The 26,075-nt window shown below is 38.8% G+C and overlaps 1 protein-coding gene across 1 annotated transcript; it reads left to right on the forward strand.

The window, feature by feature from the left end:
* Positions 1-2,775: 2,775 nt before the first annotated feature.
* On the forward strand, positions 2,776-25,858 carry RAB38 (RAB38, member RAS oncogene family). Its single transcript, XM_009689081.2, has 3 exons — positions 2,776-3,034; positions 10,347-10,627; positions 21,397-25,858. The coding sequence occupies exons 1-3, from the start codon at positions 2,830-2,832 to the stop codon at positions 21,547-21,549; spliced, it is 639 nt and encodes a 212-aa protein (XP_009687376.1). The 5' UTR covers positions 2,776-2,829; the 3' UTR covers positions 21,550-25,858.
* The last annotated feature ends 217 nt before the right edge of the window (positions 25,859-26,075 follow it).

A 26,075-nucleotide genomic window follows, 5' to 3' on the forward strand; every position in this document is an offset into this window, starting at 1 on the left:
AGTTTAACAGGCTATTCCGTATCACCTGAGGCATGGTAACTATCTGTCTGGGTGTGGCAAATGCAAGTTCATGTGGTTTAAATCAACCTCTTTAACTGTGGTCTAAGCTAAGATCGATTACATTCATCAGCTACAAGCTAAACTAACTTCCTTGGACACCCTTGCAGCAAGTCAATAAGTCATGGTAACTGGGCTGTGTGTCCAAAGGGGTCAACTGATGTTGTCAGATGCGTCTCACAGTGATAGTTTAAGACCATGAGCAGCCCAAATGCCGTCCCCCATGGCAGTGCCAGCTGTCCCTGTAGCAGATGTGTGACTGTGCACAAGACATCCACACCTCCCTGCCCCAGCGCCTTAGGAAGACAGCGAAGCCCAACGTAGCGCTCAGGAAGTGGGGACACCCTTCAAAGAGATGGGGCAACCTCAGGGGTGAAGGCCTTATCCCACCCCAGGAGCATTCAGCAGAGTATATTCTATAAAAAAAGAATTAACCATGGAGAAAGGGAGCAGGCGGTAGGAGATCTGGATAATGCTTCCTGCTAGCAAGACGCTTCAGCTTGTCCTTCGCGTTAACTCGGCGCATCATCCCGGTAAAGGCAATGGAGCCTCCTACATGCTTAACCTGCATCTAAACACTTCACTGAGTAGAGGCTTATAACCCTACCACCACCCCTGGGCGACCCTGGCTGAGCCTGTGAGTAGCTCATTGTACCAGGGTTTTGCTGGGGCCAAGAATTTAGTCAGGTTCAAAGAACTGGAAACTTAAACAAATAATATGATTATCCAGAGTTATTATAGCTAACGCTAACAGAAACTTTGGAAGGGAGGTAAAACCTCATGCTTCTGGAGGTAGGCCAGTCTCTAGCTAAACTTACTAACAGTGTAAAACTGTCACGTAGAGGTAACCATCTAATATCTACTTACTGCTGTGCTTCGTAGATTGTTCTCTGAGCATTGGCCATGATCATGGTCAAAGAAAGATAAAAGATCAGATGCAATTTCAGCCTGATCCAATTTCTTCATTTCCTAAATTGCTAAACTCTCTGACCTTGTGTGAGTGTGTGGTTTTTTTTAACCTGTAAAATGAGAATTTTCAAACTTAGAGGGGAGTTGTGAGTGCTTACGGATACTTGGCTACCGGTTCCTCTCTGAAAATGATGGTACTGTGAAGGCGAAATTCACATACTGCACGCCACCAGGTAGCAATGGAAATAATTTGAGACCCAAAATTAGTGACTGATTAGAGAAAGATGATTTGTTTTTCACAGTGCAATATTTATGATGTCTGTAGCCAACAAGGCTAACCTCTTTAGGATTTTCTTTCCAAAAAGAAGGATACAATTGGCAGCTTATCTTTGGATAGAAAATTTATCATATTGAAAAATGGCTTCTTTTAAAAATAAAATAAACTCATTAAAAAGCCATTTTCTGCCTCAAATGTCACATTTCCACTTTGTGTGTCTGTATATATATGCAAACTTTTAAGTATGAATTTAAAAATTGATTATAAAAGATTGCCTCACATAACTGTTGCTGAAATGGTTCTCTAAATTCTTTGTCTACTAAAATTTAGCTTTTTGGATAGATAACAAATTTCTATCGCCATTTCAGTACCCATTTTGATAAGAACTTAATCAAATAATATTTCAATAACTGTATGTTTTTTTAATTTTATCAATATCATCATCATCAATAAATGTAAAAATCATTCATGGATGAGTTTCAAACAATATTAATATAATTGTTTTTGCTATAAAAGCTATTCAAAGCAGCAAACCCTTCTAAGCAATGGATAGGTGTTTCTAGCTAAGCTGCCCAATTAAAACTGTCACTGTATTTTTCATTTAAAATATAGGGTCAATCATGTCAATGGAATGATTTGCTCAGATTCAATGCATTTAATTATTTACAAGCCTGGCATCACTTATTTTTGAAAACAGGGAACTGCTGAGACACTGGCATTTATATTCTGTAATGCTGTTACGCTTTTATAACTTCTGATTATCAGAGTCATGGGATAAATCTTCCGGATCTGGTTTGAATGCTTTGCATTTCAGATTCTGGTTCTATGAAAAAACAAAGCATGAGCTGTGTGCTGCGTTCAGCAGATATGAGCACGTCTACATGTAAAGTCAGATGATTGCAAACAATTATGCTAATTCAATTTAAATATATTTAAATGGATAATTAAAATATAATTAAATTCACACATCGCTCCTAGTGTGGACACACGTAAAGATACTCACACTGACTTATCAAAAAACAACTCACACCCTAAATTAAAGTTACATTGGTTTAATTCTTGCTCTTTAATGGAAAATTGATCATCTGAAAGGAGATTTCTGCCTTTTCGCAGTGACTGGCATTTTAAACATAGCTGCAAACATACAGAAGGTAATAAATTATTCCCAGAAGAAGACAAAGCATCAGAAAAATATATAAAACTAGTGCACAGCAGAAGCCCTGTCCTTCCAGCGAGGAGTGAAACAGGGAACAGGACTGCCTGTGGCACTACTTTTCATGCAAAGCCTTAAGCCCCCACGGTCAGACTAATTCCAGACACACCTCAGGCTGACCTTTACACACATGCACAAAACTTTCAGGGAGAGTTTTTTTTTTCTCTCTCAAGCTCTTGTTTTCTTCAACTTCCAACAGGACTGCCTGCTAGACCTGGTGATCCTGCTGCCATACAAAGGGGAAGAGCCTCCACCTACCTTCTTTTCCTGCCTCCCTGGTGCTTCACTCCCTCTCTCCCCTCGGGCTGGCAGGCTTCCTTGGGCAGAGCATGCGAACGGTTCACACGCAGCAGCAGCCGCAGCAAGAGGAAAGATGCAGAAGCACAGCCAGAAGGAGCACCTCTACAAGCTGCTAGTGATTGGGGACCTGGGAGTGGGCAAAACCAGCATCATCAAACGCTATGTCCACCAGAACTTCTCCCCCCACTACCGGGCCACCATTGGGGTGGACTTTGCCTTGAAGGTGCTCAGCTGGGACGCTGAGACTGTAGTCCGGCTGCAGCTCTGGGATATTGCTGGTGAGTACAGAAGAGAAACTGTTGTCCCAAAACCTATCCAGGGACAATACAAAATATAGTCCCAAACTTGTTCATGCTAATCTTTAAGTTGGAAACTACTGATGCCTATGCAGTGAGGGAGAGGAGGCTGAGGAGTGACACCTTAGCACAGCTTGAGATTTTGGAGTTCCCCTAAAGCCATAAGTCTCCCAAAGTAGGGGGGTCAGAAAGAAATCTGTCCTGTCTTAATTTTTCTCCTGAGCCATTAGACCTGGGCAGTGGCACCTCGCACTGACTGCTCCAATTCTTTCCCTGCAGCTGCCACTGTTCAACTTGCCTCTTTAATCTAACAGTTCTTTGTGATGAGGAGGAGGGTGACAAGAATTTCTTGTTCTATCTTATTTAATTTGGTGGAAGAGACGAGGGATTCATCAAGATAGTCAATGTGATTTTTATAGTTAAATAAAGAAAAATATTACTGAGTTACTTTACCAAAATATCTTCTTTCTTTCCTTCCTTCCTTCCTTCCTTCGGCCCAAAGAAATGTATAAAAATTCTGACAAACTTACTTAAAAAAAAAGGTTTCTATTTTGCAATAAGCTTGGTTGTTAAAAATGTATTTATTCATGTTTACTTGTTCTTGATGGTAATGGCAAGCCAAAAAGATAATTTACTCGGTATGGACAGAAAAAGAATTAAAAAGTTCAGATATTCTAGCATGCCTGTCTTATTTAAAAAAAAAAAAAGAAGAAGAATGTGACATTGCAATCGCTGTTTCAGATTTTTCTTCATTACATATTCTGCTTCTAATTAAAACCACAACTTTTTATCCCTGCCACCTCCCTTCCTAAGAAATGATCAATTTTGATTCAGTACAGAAAATAATATTTATCTTGGCATATTTTGCTGGATATAAGAAATGATTTTTTCCTTAGCATACATAAGAAATGAAGCACAGCTATAACACAGAAGTTTACTGCAAAAAGGAGAGCCTTTTTAAAACTCAACAAAATTAAGAAGTTATATTTGTAAGTAGGTAATAGGAGTGAAAATTGTATTAGCTGTTAGGCAGCTATGTCAACTTCTGGCCTGAATTGTGGGTTTATTAGTTGAGTCTGGAATTGCACCTAGTAAAACTAGTGAAATAATAAAATTCTTAGCATTCTTATGGACTAAAGGAGTGCCTTTCTTCTACGTTTAGCTAGCTCATATCTGAGCTCTGAATTTGGCACCAAGGTACCAAAACTTATGCAACAACAGTGCCTTATGCAAAACCTGCATAAAGTCCTTTTTTTATATATGCATCAGTATAGTCTTGTGGTTTTATGATATTAAATATGCATAAGCCCAATCTGCTTCATTAAAAGTTGGAATAATGGGGAAAGCATTGCTTTTATTGCTTACAAGTGGCTGATTATAACAACAAATATGAACACACCCAGCAATACTTTTTTGCATGAGAAAAAACATTTAATAGTAAAAAATTCTGAATGTATTTGGGGTTTAAAGAATGTATTTTGCATGCCTTGTTTCAGAGATTTATTAAACTGCTGATCATGTGCTGGTGGATCATATGATGTAGCTTTCAGTCAGGCTGCAGAAGCAATTATACCAAGTCGTGGTACTGAATGACTAGTACGCTTTCTGAGTTATCACACATGACAGAGAGAATTACAGCACAGTACTAAATTTTGTATGAAATGTTCAATTTAAAGCATCTCAGTGAAGGTCAATACAGCGGCTGCTAATAAACAGTTTCTGTCTCAGTTTTAATGATTTCTCTATATGGAGCTTTAGCTGTTGATTGCTGTAAAGAGAGAATAAGTTCTATAGGCAACATACTGAATTCAGATCAGTGTGGTGCTGGCATGGGAAGTCTTCATGAATAAGGCATCTGGCTGATGAGAAAAAAAATGTTTAAAAGTGAAAAGGAAGTAAATCTGACCGCGCATCTGGACGGAATGGAAGTGTTTTAACCTGGCTGTGGCTGATTGCATGTCACCACTAGTAAAACGCAAATATGCAAGGTCAAGAGGTGGTGAAAAATAAAATTTCCACTCTTCAGAGCAGTCCCCTTCTTTTGGCAGAACCTATATTATTAGGTTATATTTAGCTTTGATGGTAAAGCAATACCTTTGCTGTCTCAAGCCAAAGTGAAGGGAGTTGGCTTAACTTTTTGGACATCTTTAACTAAAGCAAATGTGGCAAATATATCAATAATGTATCATATCAGTGTGTACATATGCATATATATACGTATCTCAGGTATCATTTTAGCTATCCCATCCTCTCCTTCCCCTCCATTATACGGGCAAGTAACTTAGTACCAAGTATAACATGTACTCTTCCTTCCACTCCACTGTATGCATCAGTGGGTAGCAAGTTGCTTAAGAATATAAGAGATAAACATTGAATAATGAGGATAACTAAGCATTCGAGAAAGTCATTCAGGGATAAGGTAGATTCTGCATCACATAGCATTACATAAATATTTGAGTTTTTAACAGATAATATCTATCTTATGCTAAAGCTATGTTCATGAGACGTGAATAATTGGGTAGAATTTCATGGCTTGTGATGTTATGATGTTATGATGTTTGTAACAGCATACTGTCCTTAAAATCAATGAATTCAGGTCTGATCTAGCAAAGAGCTTAATGTTCCGGGTGACTGGATTTTCACTATTTTGTGTGGGAGAAGATACACACAGTAAAATCTCATCTTAATTTCATCCCAGCACTCTCATTTTATTTCACTGTATTGTTCTAAATTCTCCCTCTGTTTTAGTGTTCATGTTCCTCAAGCACTTGGAGTGTGCCCTCACCTCTTCTGCTATGTTATGCATCTTTAAATCTTGCCCCTTAGTCACTCTTTTTTTGCCTCCTTACCTTTTTTATTGCTTCTGTGTGAATGTCCTTGAAATTTGCCAATAGATTTTTGGAAGGAAAGCTTTAAAAGAAACTCTTCATTGGAATTTAACATAGCTCTTACAAGACCAGGATTCCTGCATGTTTCTCTGCTGCAGTAGCTGTGACCTTGCAGATGCGTAAATGTTTCGTCCGCTGCATTGGAGGCAAGCACACAATACCTGTGATGAGAGAGCAGTTTAATTTTCCATCCCTGTCATTTTCACCTTCAAAAACAGCAGCATTTGCACGGATATGATGAGGTGTCTAGCAGCTGTAAAGTTTTTAAGAGTGGTATACCCTAGAAGGAGTAAATGGACCATTCACTAACACCAGGCACAGTATATCCTCTGTGGTTGAGGCTTTTAGTGGTTGCTAAACATTGCAGTACACATGCATAAATAAGATAGGCATGGTGATTTCCTAGCCAAGTTTCCTAGAAATTACTGTTTTACAATCATAAATAAGGTGGTGCAAGTCCCTCGCTGCAGTGTTTTCATTTCATTATAGATTTGTGGTGAGATATGTGGGCTTGATCTGGCTCATGGCCTGCTTTTCTAGATTCTGGTGTGCTGAATACAGGGTCTTTCTTGGCTGATTGATTTAACTTTCAATCCTCCTTCCATAAAGACAATGGCAACACCCCCATTGCCTTCAAGAGTGAAAATTCTGAAGGTTGTTTTGAAGTGGAAGATAAAAAAAATGAGCAACTCTTCTGCACAGTTTCCAGCTTCCCCGTGTTGGCTGAAGGCTCTCTGCAAAGCCTGCTGCATCCTAGAAGTTTTTGCTTCCTAGAATGAGGGATGGCGGTAAGAAGTAAAACGCATTGTGAAACACTGGATCAAGTTTTCATAAATTTTTATCTTACACTTTTCTTTCAGATTCTGTGTTGGAGATGGTGGATGTTATCAGAATTTATGAACCTTATCATTAATTTTTAAAACTTTATGAGAGCTGATAATTAGTTTATCAGAGCTGGTTAGTGGAAATTGTAGGTTACTTTGTAAGTCATGATGGCGAATTATGTAGGGTGCATTTTTATAACCTATGAAAACTCAGATATTGATACTGCCATTGATTTAAGCCTTTTAAATGACTCCTTACCCTGCTGCAGAGGTGCTACAGAGATCAGTATAAACGTCTGTGCAGAAAGATGCCGTTCAGACAGTGAATCTTTCCCTTTAATTGAAATCTGGTTGCTTTGGCACCTTGATCTCACTGGAATTGCTTTAAAGTGGAATCAGATTTATGTGATTTAACAATTAGACATCTTGTACTGAGCCCTAAAGGGCTAATGGTAAATAAGTACAGAATAAGGAAGCTTTTGTGACCTCTCTTAAACGCCTGTCCAGCCTGAGAGGATGCCCTGAAGGTATGCCTCTTTCCAATCGTCTACAATAAACGAACCCTAATCTTAGATACACTCTGTTAATTTTTCAGAGCCTAAGTCAGTGCTGGTGAGTCCCGATATAAAGCACCATTCCCACAGGCAAAGGCCATCACAGCTGTGGGGTTTGATGCCAGATGCCAATGACCTTGCAAGAGATGCAGTCAAACACCACGGGACAGATCAAACAAGCATTTCACAAGTTTCGGATCCTTCTCATGAAAAGCAAAATCCATCTGCCCAAATGACGCTGTGCTGGGCAGTCTGGACGTCTTAACTACGGCCTCACTTGCAATAAAGCAAGTTCTAACGTTCAAGGCTGCCTGTGAGATACTGCTGAATACATAATGGTTGATCTATTTTCTAATGTGATTACTACTTAAGTAATTTTGTGTTGTTGAAAACCCGAGGCCAGATTCTGACAAATTTAACAGATCACACAGTACCTGTTTTCCTGAGTAATTCCACTGAATGAAATGATTTTAAGAACCTCATCTATTAAGAAATGTATTTGTTCATATAAGGCAGAACCTTTGGAAAAAGGAATCTTCCTCGGACTTTAGGCACAATATTTGGCATGCCAGGCACAGTGTAAACACTAGAGATGTCTTTTCCGTGATGTAAATGACGTAAAAGTAAAGCCATTATGCAAATGACGTAAAAAGTCTGTGGTTTACACACCGCTTCTTTTTCCATTCAAAGTCGCACAATGTCTTTATGCCAAGTACATTCATGTATTAATTGATAGGGAAAAAGACCACTTCAAAAATGATTTAGGCACTTTATTAAGCCAGCAGCTGAATTCCATCTCTTTCTTTGAAGTGATTGCTAATGGAAATTAGTAAGCTCCATCCTCCTGCATAAAGCTGCTTTTACAGACATGGAGTTTTTCTGTGCAGTGAAAAGCCTAGATATTTGCAAAAGCAGCTGGAAGCAGCAGGAGGAATCAGTGTGATACCATTTCTCAGTACTTTGTGGGCCACTGCTAGCCAGAAGAGCACACTGAAGGGGCTTTTCCTTTCTCTAATAACTTTACTTATGATGAATGATTTTATGCTGCAAATGAATAATTCAGTGCGTATTTTATGACAATTCATCTCAGCTATCTTAGAGACCTGTGTCACAATGAATATGCATTAAGGCTCAAGTTTAGCTGGTTCTTAAATCAACTGTATCTCCTCTACAGTGCAAACAAGTCAAGAACTTTGCATGAGAGGTATAAAGTATCACAGGAATACAATATGCATTAAAAACTAATTGTAGATGTTGCTGCTGACCTCTTTGCTAAGATACTGATCAGACCTTGACTTTTACTTGAAGGTACCTTTTTGCAGACAAAAAGAACAATTTCTCAACAAAGAGATTATTGAGTAACACATGACTTAGCTATTCATCTGATTAATCCACTGATAGTATCATAAGATATTTTCATAAAGTATAGCCATAAGAAATTTTTGATATGATCATATGTTTTTGGAAATTATATGTTTCTATCTTGCTTTATCAATGGTAACAGTATTCGTTTAAGGTAAAAAAGATTTAAGATGAATTTGGAGGATACAAATGTGCATGCTTGGTTTCCATATCATGTGAATGACTTTCTCCTTTTTAGAATGACTAGTGTGTAAAACCAAAGATAAACATCACAGATAGATAGATGCTGATGTCCCAGTCATGTGCCTTCAGTGAATATGCCATTATATGGATATGCCGTTTCCATTAAATGAAACGATATGATCCGCAGTACATTAGCTAGCACTTTTAAATTCTCATCACCGCTTTACATTTGATGGCACAATTTCCATCAGATAAAACTTGCCACGGGGGATTTTCCTAGTAGGGTCAAAAAGAAAGACTGCCAATCTTCTTGTCTTCTTACCTTACTGACAATTAGGCACATCAAGAAAATCAGGCTAAATACAGAATTCTGGTGAGTGTCATCTATTTTGATGACACCTGGTCACAGCTGTGGAAGCATATGGTTAAACGCAGCGGCTGTCTAGCTTAAAGACTGCTATTATCATGAGATGTTTCAGGAGGTTTTAATTCTTCCTTTTGTGGGCCAAAACTCAGCAGCAGAGGTGAACTGAGACTGTATTTGTTCACTTCAAGGAAAAGTATGTAAATGTGATTTATTTTTATTTTTAAAAAACAATTTTTCAGATCCTCAGTTAAATAGCATATACATTAGCAAAATCACAGCTGATCAACATGTTACCTTCTGATATCGAGTGCCTTGTTTTTTGCATTATTAGTCATATAAAAGGAAGTTTCCAAATGACCATGTTAAACTAAACCTAAATAAATGCTGGAAATAACTTTCCAGAAAACACTTTGATTTCAACAAATAAAGCTATAAAGCTTCTGAATAGATCTAGTGTGGACCTTTTCCTCCAAGATCCCACTGGAGCAATACAGCTCTTCAGAGAACCTCTGCTGTTTTATGTTTTTAGAATACTTTCCACATCTGTAAAATTTGAAATTCACCTTTCTCACCCCTGTGTTTTAGTTTGCAGGTAAAAGTCAGTTAATAACGACTCAAATGCCTGGTAGGACTGCAGAGCTTTTATAAGTTACTGTTGATTATTAGCACTTGCATGACAATATCCTCATGTCATGCATCACAGCAGCTATGCTAAATGCTTTCCTCGTAGTACTGCAGTACCAAGGAGCTTACAGTCTTATGCCTCGATGTTTTGCCTGTAATGTACACCAAGACTCTTGGTACTTGCACAGATCTAGAAATCTGGCAGGCTAGTAAGACTCTACACTGCAGTACAAGCTTATCATAAAGTTATTACATTTCCTTGGGATGTTGCTTTAAAATTTCTTTTTCTTGCTATACTCAAATGACTTCAGCAATCTCCTTGTTATTATTTAGATAAATTGTAGCTTTCCAGAGGTACCAGACTTAAAATATGAAGCCTTACCCTCAGTAATGTTCTTTTAGAAAATATATTAGTGTGAGATATTGACTTAGACTGGGAGCAGTGATTTTCACAAGCTTTCCCCCCCACCCCCTATATTTTCATTATCACAGGTCAGGAGAGGTTTGGAAACATGACCAGGGTCTATTACAGAGAAGCCATGGGGGCATTTATTGTCTTTGATGTTACAAGACCTGCAACATTTGAAGCAGTGACAAAGTGGAAGGAGGATTTGGACTCTAAGTTGGTTCTTCCAAATGGCAAACCTGTGCCAACAGTCCTCTTAGCAAACAAATGCGACCAAGGAATAGATGTTCTTATGAACAACGGCATCAAGATGGATCAGTTCTGCAAAGAGAATGGGTTCGTGGGCTGGTTTGAAACATCAGCCAAGGTAATATTTCCATTTCTGTTTAACTGTTCTTCCAAGTAGAGAATAAAATAGCTTTCCTCAGTAGAAATGTATTCCTAACAAAGCTCCTATCTTAGCGGAATTAATTAAAGATGAATTTGTAAATAAATACAGCCCTTTATGGGTGTTTACATTTGTTTTAGGCCTTTCATTGCAAAGCAAATTGTATACAACATTCTAAAATGCAGCAACTGAAAGATGGTAGGCCAGCAGTGAGGTGTATGACAGGTCAAGAATTTATTCCATAGTAGTGTGGGGAGGAAGATGACCTGTGGAAGGCACAAAAGCTACCTCTTCTAAATGATATGACGCTATTTTTCATAATTATTAACAGTGACTGTTATCTCTAAATATTTATATAAACCCTGTGACTAAGAAATCCTAATTTGAGACTATGGCTTCATTATATTTGATTCCAGAAAGAAAGACAGTCTGTTGCAGCACTGACACTATGCTGATTGTTATAGGCCTTGATCTTCAAAAATCTTTTCAGAAAAATCTTACCATATGTTGAAGGAGGAGGAGAAGGACATTGGTCAAAGTGGTGAATGAGCTGCTCTTTGGTTCGGTTCTTTGCCTTGGTCCAGATTTCCTGGGTGCCTATAAGAAATACCAGATCAAAATCAGAAATGACATTGGGCCAGTCTTTCAGAGTGCAAAGGTCCAGCATATAGTGCTCTTGCATATCAGTCTGAGATTTCTCAGATAACTTCACTGCAGTTGTGCTGTACGGAGCTGACAAACTAAGCCTGAAGCTTTCTGAAAGTGAGCAAAATATTTCAGAGGATCTCTAACTGTATGGCACCTGCTTTGTGGAAGATGTGCTTGGCCTATGTTGACTTATATGGTTGATTAAAGGTCCCAAGTAATTGCATTAATATGTAAACATTGTATTCACAGAATCACAGAATGGTTGAGGTTAGAAAGGACATCTGGAGATCATCTAGTCCATCCCACCTGCTCAAACAGGGTCAGCTATTCCAAAGATACAGGGAACTTTTCGAGAAGAATAGGGTTATCATGGAAAATATCTGCCCCTAAATATGCATGGACAAGATTTCTGTGTGGAAAAGAGGATGTGACCAAGAAAAGAATGAACTTATAACAGCAATATCTGCATATTTTCAAAAGCTTGCAATGTGTTCAGTCTTCTTTTAAATACAGTGCTTGTCATCTACACTTCATCTATAAAATACGGATGCTATTTTGCCTCTCCAGACTTTTGTCTGCCTTAAATTGGTATATTTGGCTCATATCCACAGCAGAACTTAGGGAGAGCAGTGTTTGGGCTCTCTTTAAGTTACTTTAAGTTATAATTATTTCTGTAGGAATTACACGTTTGGCACTTTTAAATATCCTATTAAGTGTCCAGCTGCCTTTTCAGGCCTCAAATAACATGAAATATCTAGTTGCCAGTATTTAGTACCTGACTCAGCAGACATGTATAACACAGTATATGGCAGTTTTGTGCAGATTTTTTTTTTTTTTAATTCTGACGTGTATACGAGTCTACATTTCTGAGGGACAAAGACCAATTCACTGAAAGGTAAAGCCAGAGGACACAATCACCACAAAAATCATGTGAACAGAAACGAATAGCAGATTGTTGTAAAATGTCTGCATCTAACAGATAAAGAGATTGAGGGGGAGCAGGAAGAATCATTATTTAAAGGATACAGAGCCACAGTTCATTCTTCTGAGTTGATGGTTCAAGACTGTTTAGCATATGAGAAAGGAAACCGTACCATGAGTTCCCAGCAAGTATCTGTCCACCTCATAAAAAGAACGACAACATTTATCATGCCTTTTGCCACCTAAGGTCAATGTTAAGTCATCATGGTAGAGGATGAATGCACAAACAATTTCAAAGGTGGCAGAGATATGTTACCATGATGGTATAGGGTAGCCAGTCTTGGGCAGAACCATGGTAGCATAAAGGACAATTAAAGTTAAAAATGTCATAACAGAGGAAAATTCAGTCCAAATTTTTTCTAAAATACCTAGAATTATGGTTTTGAAGTGTTTTAAATAAAGGAAATATTTCAATACTTCTTACTTTATCTAACTCCGAAATATCTGCTGGCCCAGCTGTCCTCAGGATATCAGTGCAATCAGGTAGGAACAGAAGGACACCCAACTAGGATAAGACTTGCACTGAACGGCCATTTCAAAGTGAACAGTGAGAGCGGAGGACACATGACTCTTATTATCAACCTATTCTGTGAAGTTATAGACTAAAGGCTAAGGTCTAATACTCTGAAATGTTCATATACACTTCCCCCACCTGATTCCAGTCTGGAACTGTAGGCTCCTGAGGCTCAAAATGATGCAAGGCAGAGTAATTCCACTAGCAGCAGAAGAATCGCACACTGAGGATAAATTATATTAGAATAGTTTCCCCACTTGGTCTAAGTTCTAAACTAAAACCTATGCTTTTTTCTAAACAAACGTTGTGATTACTGTTGTTTTAAAATATTGGATGAAACGTGTATCCAGTTTTCTTTTAGCCTAAGGCATATTAAATAATTGAACGGAGGTCTAGGGAAAATAAAACCGTAGCTATGTTTGCTGTAGAGAATAGAACTCTTTCCTGAAGTGGAATAACACTGACAGAGGAGTCATCATATTGCAGCTAGCAGTTTTAGCAGTTCAAATAAGTAATAACTCCTTTTTGTGGTATCCTGTTATAATTAGATCTCCTGAGGTTTTCTGGAGATGTGCTTGGAAATGTTATAGCCTTCAGTGAAAACTGAATATGATTTATGCCTTTCGGAAAAACAAAGGTGATGATTATTTGTAAAAATACAACTTTTAGTTCTGGTTGCCTTGCAGGAAGTAGCATGCTATATATGCTATATGTCTACAATATTTCAGGCTGTCAGAGGTTTGAAATTTTCATCTGCAACTCTGGCAGATTACACCATAAGACATCTTTGTATCACTCCCTGGTGCTGTTTTTCTTAACTTAACAACCTTCATACAAAGCGTTTGGGCCACCTAATGCATTCTCTTATATTATTATATTTGATTCTTACATTAATCTAAAGGAAATATTCAGTCTGTTCCAATCTTCTGCTCCCTACAAAGACAGAAGAAGTTGTTGTGATAGTTTGTCACGTAAGATGAGGCTTGCTGAGCAAGCGCTCAGTGCAGAGTCGTCATAAGTTATATGCATTGCTGTATTTCCAGTGAAGATCCTGGTTTCTTTTGGGTACACATATTTTGTTTGCTCATAAAGATTGCAGTGTAAAAGATATGTTCCCAGACCATCGTGAAATAACATTTAATAGTAAATTCTTTAATGAATTTCATTAGCACAGCTGTTGTGAAAGACGTATTTTCTAAAGCAAGGAAATTTCTCGTTTCTATCACACATTTAATCACCCAACGTGTGCCGCCAAGAACTCCACTCACATTTTTAAGTCTTTAAAATGTCTTCACTATCATTTCCAGTTCAAAGAGGTGAGCTTTGGGCTTGGATTAGCAGAGCAGCAATTTCAAGGTTATTATCACTTTATAATGAAAACAGAACTTGTGTATCAATGAAGACAAGTCAGTCAAAACTGTATACACTTGAAAATCCCTATTTCAGAAATAATTCGGAAATACTTTGCAACTGACCAAGGTTGCGCCCTGGTTACACTTGAGTTCCTCTTTTTCCTGCTATAATATTCTGTCAACAACATAGAATTAGATGAAAAGGCATTTAAGTTTTGTCCATGCTACCCAGAAGGGCTGTTAGCCAGGCTTTTCAGATCCTTATTGACCTATGCTAAGCAAAACCTTTTTCTGCTGCATGTTATGGCCTGAAGACTGAATGAGCATTGAGTCTGTGGCCTATCTGAGCACATCCTATTTGGACTTGGAGAATGCTACTCCTCTGGAGAACTTTCTCCTTGGAGAACTTTCCTCCTCTGAAAAAATGGATAATAATACTTTCTTTCTGCAGTCTTTTTTTTCTGGCAGGCTATACAGTGTGTTGCAATGCCTAAACAGGCATTCCTGGTCTAGGAATCAGAAGTCCTCTTTGCCACTAATCTGCCTGGTAACCTTCAAAAAGTCACTTTCTCCTCTGATCTCCTCTTCTTCTATAAAGCAAAAATAACAATTTTGCTTGTCTTAACAGTGTACTTTGAAATATATGAATGAATCAAGCCCTACTGTTCCACATTTAAACCATAAATTATTCCGACTATATAAGTATTGTAAAAGTTAAAAAAACAAGCCATACATTAGGTTTGCCAAGGAACAGAATATGTGGTTTTTGTTTCCGTAAAGACAAACGAGGTTTGAACATGTATTTGAATTGGGCTGACACATCACATCTAATCTGTCGACTTGGTGAGTGAAACCAAAGCCTTCCATTTGACATTGCCAGGCCCAGTTAGCAAAGTGTGGCTCCCCACACTGTCTTCTTAATTCACCCCTGAGAATATCTAACCCATCTCACTGCACAAAGCCTTAGAAAATACAGCAATTTTTACAAAGCCTTAGAAAATACAGCAATTTTTACCATAAACCAAGAAGTGCAGCTGATACCTAGGGTAGAAGCTTTCATTTCAGTTATACAGTCACTCTACACAGAATCCTCTGCAGAAATTGTTTCCCATGACTTAAAGGAGAGGAGCTGCTTCAGATCATGATACAAGAGTCAGACCCATCCTATAGCTCTCTGGATCACTTTATGAAATACAACATTATTTAATACTGGCCAAAAACTGTAAATGCCAATATTTTTGACACTCCATATCAGTCTGGAAGTTTTGATGTTTCCTTGCAAAAGGAAAATCCACAGATTTTGATTCCAAATGATCAAACTGTTTGGTGTAGCAAAAGTTAAGATCTAATGAAGCCCTTGACTGAGCTCTGATCCATCAGCCCTGGGTGGCCCGTGGAGGCAAGCCAGTGAGTGCAGCCAGTGTGTCCTTAGGCACATTACTCTGAAACCATGTCAGCGGGCCAGCTCCTTCTGAGGGACAGGTCTGTTCCTGCAAAATTTCCAACCAGGTGTAAGAATTCAATCACAGCAAGTAACTTGTTCTCAGGGGTGGAGTAACAGCAGGTCGATGTCCATGAATTTCATATTCATGAATCTGAATGGCTTTAAGCTTGTACAGCTATCTCTTCCTAGAAGTCTAACTACAGGGGTACTGTGCAACATCTGAATGTGGTTCCACTGTCAGAGGTTTCCAAGGGGGCTGCAGATGTAGCCATTCCTTCAGAGTACTTGCTGCAGGGGAGTTCAGGTTAAAATGTCTGGAAAGCCATGTCCCTGCTCCTGGATTTTGATGCATTATAGAAAGAAAATGTGGAAGCTGTGTGATACTCACTAGATTCCCAGGTGATGCCTGGAACTGTTGGACTTTCTTACTGTTTACTTAAAGGAAATTGATTTCCTTTAGCTCCAGTGGTAGAGTCGAAGGTTCATGTCTCAAAGGGTTTAGCCCTTGCTAAGCGTCCTTGTTGGACAGCTATGCCTGCATATGCTTTGTTCTTCTCCCTGAGTTGCAAGCTCACATTCAAAAGAATCGGATTCACGGTCAGAGAAAGAAACTATCTGAGGGTAGAGAGGGAACAGTTTTATACGTGAAAACAACCAGACTGATAAATCTACGATATCTGCATGGCAGAGAATAAAATGCTTCATTTGTAAGTGAGGCAGGCCCATAAAACTAGCAAAGGTCTTTTTTCTTCAGTAAAGAAATGAGAGCGAGTCTAGTCTAAAAGGATTTATTTCATATATTAAAATGGAATGCTCTAAATGTTAATGTTCTACATTAGTGTTAGAAAAAGATGACAGATAAGGGAGAATGCAATCCAGAATACAAAGAAGCTTGCTGAGCTTGTGTAGTGCTTTGAGACACATTTAATAAAGTATTTATTTTCTCTTCAGTTGAATGTTGCATTACAAGATTGTAACATTATTTCCTATAGCAATGGGATCCAAAGTTTTAAGTCATGTAAAGCCCCCACACATAGCGTTGCTATTCTTTTCATTAAATTGCCCTTTAAAAAGGTACCTTTGAAGGAGATCTATCTACAATGCAAACTGTAATTTCATTTATGTCTTTTAGTGTTTCTTTCTGGTCTTCTGAGCTTGCTCAAGGTTTTCTCTATTTTGCTTTATTTAGTAACAGAATAAAGAGTGATATATGTTAATTTCCACTTTTGTTATTCCTTCTTGATGGGATCAAGGGAAAGACCAACTCAGGTAGTCGACATCTTCCAAGGAATTGGGTTCAGGTCCTTTCCCTGATAGACATTTGCAGGTTAGCTCAGGTCAAAACACTTAGGGCTGCATTCACAACTTAGTTCTTACAGCACTGACCGTGGTAGCAACTTCTTTCAGCTACTGGGGGTTACAGAGGCACCAAAGAAGTAGAAATGTGTTAGGCACCTCATGTTAGGCAAAGAAGGTTGCCCAGGAAAAGGTTTCGTAAAAGCTAGATTGCTGTGTCAGGACATCAAGGGGAGAGGTAGAGCAAAATGGGGAGATGCATGAAAGGCACCATATCATGGGCCAGATCCTTTCCCTTTTGGTCTTGTAGTAAAAAGTCTCCCATAGGCTTGAGAGGTGTTGAGTTTCTGCCTTGTCAAGTGGACATTTCAATCTGTGCCATCTCCCTCTTCCAACTAGTGACCATGCACTGTACTAGGTTTCTTGCAATTTCCTCTGTTTAGGACTCTGCAGTTTCCACCTGCAGTACCTAGCAGCCCTTCCCTACCTCAGAAAGATACTGTGAAAATAAGCATATCAAAGATGCAGAGCTGAGTAATAGCAACCTTTAAAAGCATTATCAGTTGGCGGAACTTCCCCAGTCTTTGGAGAACTGTGAAGGTGACAGTGACCTCAGGAGTCCGGAAAGCAAGCTACAGCAATATAGGTGCCGCTAACACTGCCTCAAGAACTGAAGGAACCCATCATCCCAGCAGGAGGTTCAGAAATGGCTGCCCCCATGGAGACAGAGTAGATCCCTTAGGGTGAACTGAACAATTTGTTCAGGATGCAAAGAAAAGACAGTAGAAACAAACAAGCAAACAAAAGCCTGAACGGCAGCAGACATCACAGTTCCTGTGGGGCTCTCCATAGAACAACAGCCCTAAAGGGGTTAAGAGTTACGGCATTTCAGCATAGAGACCAATAAAAAGAGATCATTTCACTCTGTTGTTCCACCTTTATTTTCATCCTTTCTTTGAAACACAGGGAATTTTGTTCTTAAGTGCAATGGGGGTGTTCCCACGCTTCAGTACAACTAGTAGGGTAGGTGTGATTATTTCTCTCTGTCCATTGTTACTTCCTCATTATTGGTTTCTTTGTATTTGTTGGGTGGCTTTCCACTTGCTCCTTTCAATCTGTCCTTCCCTAGATTGCCTTTCAGCGCTCCCTGCGCTCCAAAATTACCAAGTCTGTGGGTGTCTGTGTTTGGATAGCAGATCAGCTTCTACTGTCTGCAGCTGCTTTGCTGCCTAGCAGAATATCGATTTTTTGCAAAACGTACTGTCGGTGGAGAGGTGCAGGAATCAATATTTCATTAGACAGACCGGCAAAGCAGCCAGAGTACAGCAAAGTTTAATCCACAGACCCAGGACACTGAAACAGACACCGCAAGATTAGGGTTGTAACAAAAGGGAACAGCAACATCAGAAAGGAAGCGGTCAAGGCATTGAGATGGGGCAGCAGGGATTGCTTTGGTGGTGTAAGCACAGACTTCTTGTGGCAAGTGATTTAATGCATGTGTCATCTATACCATATATCCGTTCTCAGCTGTACATTGGGAGAGGGCTGAAGTCAGGCACATGCTCTGGAAAGAGCTGGACTGGCTGCTGTGGTCACCTTTCTTCTCCTGCTCCCCATGTCTTTGCTAGCAATTGTCATCCTCACAGCCTAGACAGCTGTATAGGTAGTATAAATGCTCTGGAGTCACTGGGCCAAGAGCTGGAGGAGAAGCAGCCTCTCTGATCCAGTGCACGCAACATGTGGAGGGACTTTTTGTTCCTGTCTTCTTGCACTGAGCAAAGAGCTGAGTTTTAGCTTGGCTGGTGCAAATGCTTTACGTAGTGAATCCTCACAAACCAGCTCATTTTAACTGAGGAAGTCAGACCTCAGCCACACAAACCTCTGCAGGCCCATCTGAATGGATGAAAGCCACAGAGTCTTTTCAGCTGGAATGGCCAGAGCTGGGAGAGAGTCCCTAGCTGTATCGAATCCCACTTTATTCACAGAGCCAGTATCAGAAATTCCTGAGATATTCAGTCCGTTTGGGCAGATGCTCAGCAGGATAATAGTAAGCTCAGTCCAAAATGCAGTTAACAAAGCAGGCAGGAATATAGGTCGTATTTGGTTAATTATTTCATTACAGAGGAGAAAGAGTAATGCAGAAAAAGAGAAACACTTCATTTTGATATTTTCAAAATAAAATATTTTGACCTTTTATGTCAAAACAATGTTTACATGTTCAAATTAGGCTTTCTTCCCAAAAAGCAATGGAGAGTTTAATAATCTGGTTTGCTTTGGGTCAAGTGAAAAATTTGGCTGATACAAAACACTTTTTTTTTTTTTTCCTGAATTTTTAGGCTCAAGTCTGGCCCCTGGAATTCTGCCTAGTGCTAATAAGGAGAGTAAATGTCCACTTACGCAAATTTTATGCTTTTGGGCCTGGGTTTCATTGCCTCTTTCCCACCCTTAGAAAACACTGATCTTAAGCATGTAACAAAGAGGATTTCTTGTTAATACATCGGAACTTTACTGGATTTGGGCACAATCTCAGATAGTCACTAAGACGTTCTTGAAGAAATGCATACCGCCATCCAGGAAGAGCAGCAGCATATGGTCAAATGAAACGCTTATCACTTCATTAATAACAGAAAACACAATGCAAATGATTTTTATTTGTGTGTGTTTGTGTACTTAATGATCCTGTTTTGTCTTTAACTCTCTAAGAAGCCCTGTGAGACTGTTTTTGTTGGTCATTTTTTCTAATTAAATTTCACAGCGCTTTGAAAAAGACTTGTTGCATGCTTGAGGAATTTGGTTGTCTGGTCTCAGAGAATGATGTGACACGGTAACATTTTGACATCCTAGTACAGAGCTGATTCCCAGCTCTATATTACTTTTTGGTGTTTAGTATATAAATAGATTGTCTAAAGATTTGGGGTTTTTTTACAGCTAACCAATATTCTTTACAGGGTAAAGTTCAAATATTTAAGCTCACTTGTATGTTTGAAGAATCCTGTGAAATCTTGGCTGTGATTAACGTTTTCAGTTAACTCCCTCGATTTCAGCTCTTTACTGTGGTGCAGAGGAACGGTCAGTGGACTTTATGGAGTTTTGCCATTGATTGCAAGATTAGAAATCAGCCTCACAGAATTCATTACTTTGGGTTTTCATCTTTCATTTAATTATATCATCTGCACTCAAACACACATAGGTGTACTCTGGTTCTCTTCTTTTTGTAAAGGCAAGTTTCGTATTTTAAGCATCTCAACTGACTTTTTTAAACGTGCACATATGAAAAAAAGTGTTTCCCATATTATGTTTTTTAAGGTTTTTTTATTAGTGATGCTGAGCTCACACTGAGCATTTGCTGAAGGTAGACTGCCTGGTTTTGTGTGCCTGAGTGTGTGTGGTCTCAGGGCAACAGGCCCCCGATTCACCTTGGAAACCCAGCTCAGTCTTAGCACGTAAATAAATACATAATCTTCATGAGGAAAGGGCAGTATGTTCATATACATACGTACATACATATTTGTACACAATTCCCCAGGAGAGTGAAGCCACAGTGAGACTTGTACCTCCTGTCGTATATAATAAGTAATTGGTGCCAACAGTTGGCATTGAAGAGTGTCTTTTGTGCCCAGAAGCCTGGTTCGTCATTCCAGCCGTATTGGTGGTTGTCATTAAAAAAATTCTCACTCAGCGTTACCGCTCATTTTATACACAGTGCTGAGCTGTGTCTTACTGATCAGGCTGTTTTGGCTTTGCTTATTCCACAGACAGAGGAAGGGTTGCTGCAGGTTAAGCGTGCTGTTGAAAGAAGGCACACGTATAAAAAGACATTCTTTTCCTTTCATTCAAAACCCCTAGAGTGGGGATTACTGTCTAGACAATTAGACCAATGGTGATGCATTTCTTCTGGAACAGCACATTGGAGATAACTCGGCCTCGACAAAAATAAAAGCTGAATATGAATGCTACAAACTTTTTAATTTTGTTTTGTGGTGTAAATAACTTGAAATTGTATTATCTGTTCAGTGAAGCTGTTCATCACAGGTTTCACTGTGAGCATTGTACAGTAAAACCTGCACGAAACAGTAGAAAAGGCTTTAAAAAATAAGTGCTATTGATGGCTGTAATAGCTGCTAGGTACTTAATAATTTGAAAATCAGAATAACCGTTATTCAAGCACTGAAATATGGATTTTGGAGCTTAACTTCAGGCATTTGTCTTTTAAGATCTCTCCGGCATTTGTTTGTTTAGCTTATTGAAGCAATCGAATAGCTAAGGCTTTAGGGTAACTCAAAGTGAGTTCTGTGTATAATTTAAAGGATCTATGAATCATAATATGAATGAAACCTAACTAATTTAAAAACTAGAGTAAGCGTTATTCATTGCATTCAATTTTTAAAAGCTAATTTTTAAGGAAAGTAAACTTTTGATGTTGCCTAGAGAAAAGTTTAATTATACACAGGAAATATGCAGCATGGTATAATTAATATTGACTAATCAACCTCTCTTTCTCTTTCATTTACAGGAAAATATAAACATCAATGAAGCTTCCAGATGCTTGGTGAAACACATAATTGCTAGTGAGAGCAATCCAGTTCAGTCTATTGAACCAGATATTATAAAACCACACTTGAATTCCTCCAAGATTGTCAGTTGTTCAGCTTGCTTTAAATCCTAAGAGACTTCTAGACTATTACAAGAGTTGAACAAATATGATTCATAACATATGCTTTATCCAGCATCTCCAGTCTGCCTAGATTGTCCGTAAGCAGATTGCATTTTTCGAAAACATATAATGCTTAATTTTTTCCCATAATTTTTTGATAGCTAAAATTTATTGTGAGCTGTTCATTGAAAGAAACCATTCAAAATTGTCTTTGACTACTGATCAGAGAAAAAAAACACAGGGTGATGGCTGCGCTTTCTGACTGGGTAGCACTGCCACCAGTGGTGTCCAAACCTCGATCTTTGTAGTGTGATGCATGAAAGTTCTCATTTGCAATGTGACTATAGCAATACCCCATTTATTCATCACTCCTCCAGCCCTTGGTTTGGAGTCCTGTCACAGATCATTCGGTACCCTGATCTGGCAACCATCATCATTACGCTGTATTCTCACCCTTCATATTTGAATGATCTGGCTTCAGATGACGAAGATGATGATAAAAATATACCTATTCAGAAAGAGACAACAAGAATGGTGGCTGTGAAACATTCACTTTGTGGCTTCAGTCTTAAGGATGAAGTGGTGGAGTTCAGCATGGAGAGACCTTTCACGTCACTCATTTTTCTAGAAGATCCCAGTCTGTGAGCTGAACCCTGATTCAGATCTTAGTGGGTTTTGCTGCTTCTTTCTGAATAGCTACGTTCTCACTGCTGTCATCATTGTCTTCAGATGAAGCAACATCAGCCAAGTCAATCAAGGGTGAGGGGTGGCAAAACAGGGTATCAGGGGGTTCAGTCTCACAGGTGAAGCAGCTGAGAGCTTTCAAAAAGGTTATCTGTTCACAAAAGTCAGCATCCTTTCCAAATAGCAACTTCAGTGAGTTTATTTCCACCTCCCCATCCTCCATGCCACATATACTGTCCCTGTATATCTAAACTCTGTATATTCCATACATTCTTGCACACATCTGTCCCAAAAATACTGAGTCTCACAGGAAAAATCGCTTCACCATCCATCATAATGCTAACTGCTGAGTTTTTCAGGAATACATGCTTGTCAAATACCAGGGTACGGCAGTCTTTGCTTTCTGAGAACATTCATCTAAAAAAATACAATTGTATGAATGATCATAGAAAGCAAAACCACACAGTCTTGGGAAGAAACACTCCTGGAATATATTTGCAGAATTTGTTGAGCTGTACTATGGAAATGCAATTTCTTTTATAGCGTTTCACAAAATATGCAGGTTGGTAAAGTCATTCCAACAAGTATATCTAGACAAGCCTTGGCATCTGGCTGTAAATCCCTGAAAGACAAGCTTTACCTGTCTCCTGCCATAGGACTATAGACAAATCGCTTCCATTTTCTTGTTCCTACTCAGCCTGTTCCTTCCTAAGCTGTGCACTTTCAGTGGCAGGAGCTGTCTTGGGTTTCTATCTTTAGAAATGTGTAACCTAGCAGAAGCGAGGGGGGAGAATAGGACTTGTAGGCATCACTGCAGTATTCCACTGAAAACTTAGTTGGAAGTGAAGGGGTAAAGCTCTCAAAGGCTAGTAAATAGGTGCTGTCTAGGAAAAAACAAAGCAAAACAGAACAAAACAAAACAAAAAACAAGGTTGAACTTACCCTATGAGACCTATGGATTTCATGTGTCAAGTTTAATCTACTACTGAATGATCTGTTAATACAGATCCACCACAGAGGAGAACCAGGGGCAGAGACATAGCCCATTATGTGCTCTGTTTAAAGCCTTAAATTGTTAGTGTGTTTCTGTTACAGAACCTTAGATGAAGAAAGAAAGCAAGAGTTGTGCTTTTAAAAATAAAAAGCCAGATCCAGAATTAAGCCGTACACACACATAGGTGGATGCATATATACATACATATATATAAATATATACATAAAAACACACATCTGTATATGCATATATAAGATGGCTTTTTTCAGGGAGAGAAATTTTCAAGTTATCTTGATTGCAGAGTCATCCTCTAACACAGGCTCCTGCTGTGATATGGGTCAAATACCTTAACCTTTCTGCCTCAGTTTCCTCTTCTGTTAAATAGGGATTGACGTACACACCTACCTCACAGGACTCCTTGAAAGTTGCTGTTGACGCAGCGCTTTGAAGATGCATGCTATACAAATGCCAAGCTCTGTTACTGTTCAGAATGAAATATGAGTGCCCTCTAGCATGAATACATGGTGCTGTAACGCCTAAATGCTTTAGATCTATCCAGGGCTTGTCTGTGCTGCAACAATTAGTTTCAATTAATTGTTACCTCAGTTAAACTAGTTCAGGTTGTAAAGCAATGTGTGACTGCATAGGACGATTAAATTAGCTGCAGATGGGTTGCAAACAGAAACTGTGGCTGCACTGATGTCATGCTGCTTGTTTAACAATCTCAGCAGCAAAGCTTCGGTGCAGACCTAGGGCCAGGTCAGCTATGTCAAATTTAAAGCATTGTTTAAGTCAAGTTGTATGGATGCTTTATCAAGGGTAACACTTAATTTATACTTTGAGCCAACACTGTGGGGAAAACAAGAACCTAGACATTTAGATAACCTTTAAAGGGCTAAGTTTCATGAGCTGAATCCCATGCTTTACAAAACTAGATGCCTCCGGTGGAGCAGAGGAAGTTGCCATTTCTTCCAAAAATTAGTATGTACTCAGCTTGCATCAAATATAACAGGGGTTAGTGGGTTTTAGTTATCTTTAGACCACTTGTCTTTGATGGCTTCCAGTCCATATGCATTAAATATATTGATAACTTCCACTCAAATATTTCTAGGAGAGCTATGACTAAAGATTTGAGATAGCAGTAATTAAAAAGAAACATAAATAAAACACTTAAAGGAAATGCAATTTTTTTTCTTCAATGTATTGTATATACCTCCTTTAAACTCCTAAGTCACCACCTATTCTCCTTATTTCTGTTGTATCATCTTTCACTGCTGTAAAGGTTTTGAACCTTATTTTCTGCCTCTAATAGGCAGAGGGCAGAAGGGGCAGTCTAGAAGACTAAGGATTGTATGAGGTGTAAAGATCTAAGATCATACATATTTGCATCATAAGAATTAGAAGAGTAGCATGAAAAGTTAGGCCTCTGTAGGAGGCTGCACAATTCCAAATGTTCATTTTTATTTGTACTGAAGTGATAAGAACCTGTCAAGTCTCTTGCTATAATGCAATAAATGTGTGAATGCCACCTGTGTATCTAGTAAATAGAGCCTCCTTACGAAGGGTTTGTCGTAGGCAGTCCAGAATGAAAGCTTTAATTTAGAATTAATGAGCACACTTTGTGCAGAAACCCTTTCAGGAACAAACGCAAAATTTAATTGTACAGTATCACTCCCTAATAGGTTGGATTCCCTTATATCTTATGGATATATTCCATACTATCTTTGCTGGTCATTAGGGACCAGGTGCTTTAACTGCATGGCCATTTCAGCATGAGACGTTTTTCCCTTCTGCTTAAAATAATTATACAAGGCATGAGTCTCTATGGCCTGCCTTGTGGGTAAAAGACACTGAAAAATGGATTTAAAGTTCTATGTCGTTCCAGTCCTCCACCAAATCTGCTCTGGGGTGTCCCAGCACCCAGGGCCACAGGCTGACGCACACAGGAGGTGCCAGGAAGCGAGGGACCAGTTCTAAACACTCTTGAAAAATGGCGTTTGAACATCTCCACTCCGAGGCTTCGTTTACCAACTCAGCCACAACACCAGCAATGACAGGGGCCATCTGTTCTACTTTCCGTCTTTGAAGCTCCAAGCAAACAAAATTTGATATTCCTAAACTCCTTGGAAAGCATGCAAATATTACTGACTTCCTTTTTCAGACAGGAAAATTGTTGGAATGAAAGGTGAATTCTTCTTTATTACGCCAGAAAGGTCATAATTCATTTCAGTGGAAAGCCATTTGGACTCTCCGAAAATTAGGCTGTTTTCTTCTTATGCACTAGATTTCAATTTATAAAATGTCATTCAGGAGTCAGCTAGTTCCCAACAGTACCTCGTGTATGCAGCCTGGATTGTCGGACATCGATATTTTGTTTTCAGAATCCTTTTTTACTTCTATTTTAATCTACCTGATCATTTAAAGGGTGGGAGGGGGGGAGAGAAGGAGCATATTTAAACAGCAGTTTTATTTTTACTTCTTAAAAGAGCTTGTGAAGCTAGATAAAATGAAATTGATAAATACATGTGGGAAATGTAATTTTGTGTCAATTGCCAGTAACAGTCAATGAAAATATATTTTCTGCACCAGTATTTATGCATGTAACTGAAGGTTCTTTGTAATAAAAAGATGATATTTCTGATGAAACATAGAGTATATGTTTTGTAAAATTAATAATTAGCCAAATTAAGTGCATACAAGTATCCATTCAGCTCTCTCTCTAATCCAGCTAATCTCTGATATATTGTATTTTTTTTCTTCCTAGAATAGCTTCATTTGGGCTGTTAATGTGGTTTAAAACTTGTTTTTTAAACCCTCAAGATCAGTTCTTGACTTTGATTAAAGGGTTACAGATCTGAGA

Source organism: Struthio camelus, chromosome 1, assembly GCF_040807025.1.
Source record: "Struthio camelus isolate bStrCam1 chromosome 1, bStrCam1.hap1, whole genome shotgun sequence".
NCBI classification, from domain to species: domain Eukaryota; kingdom Metazoa; phylum Chordata; class Aves; order Struthioniformes; family Struthionidae; genus Struthio; species Struthio camelus.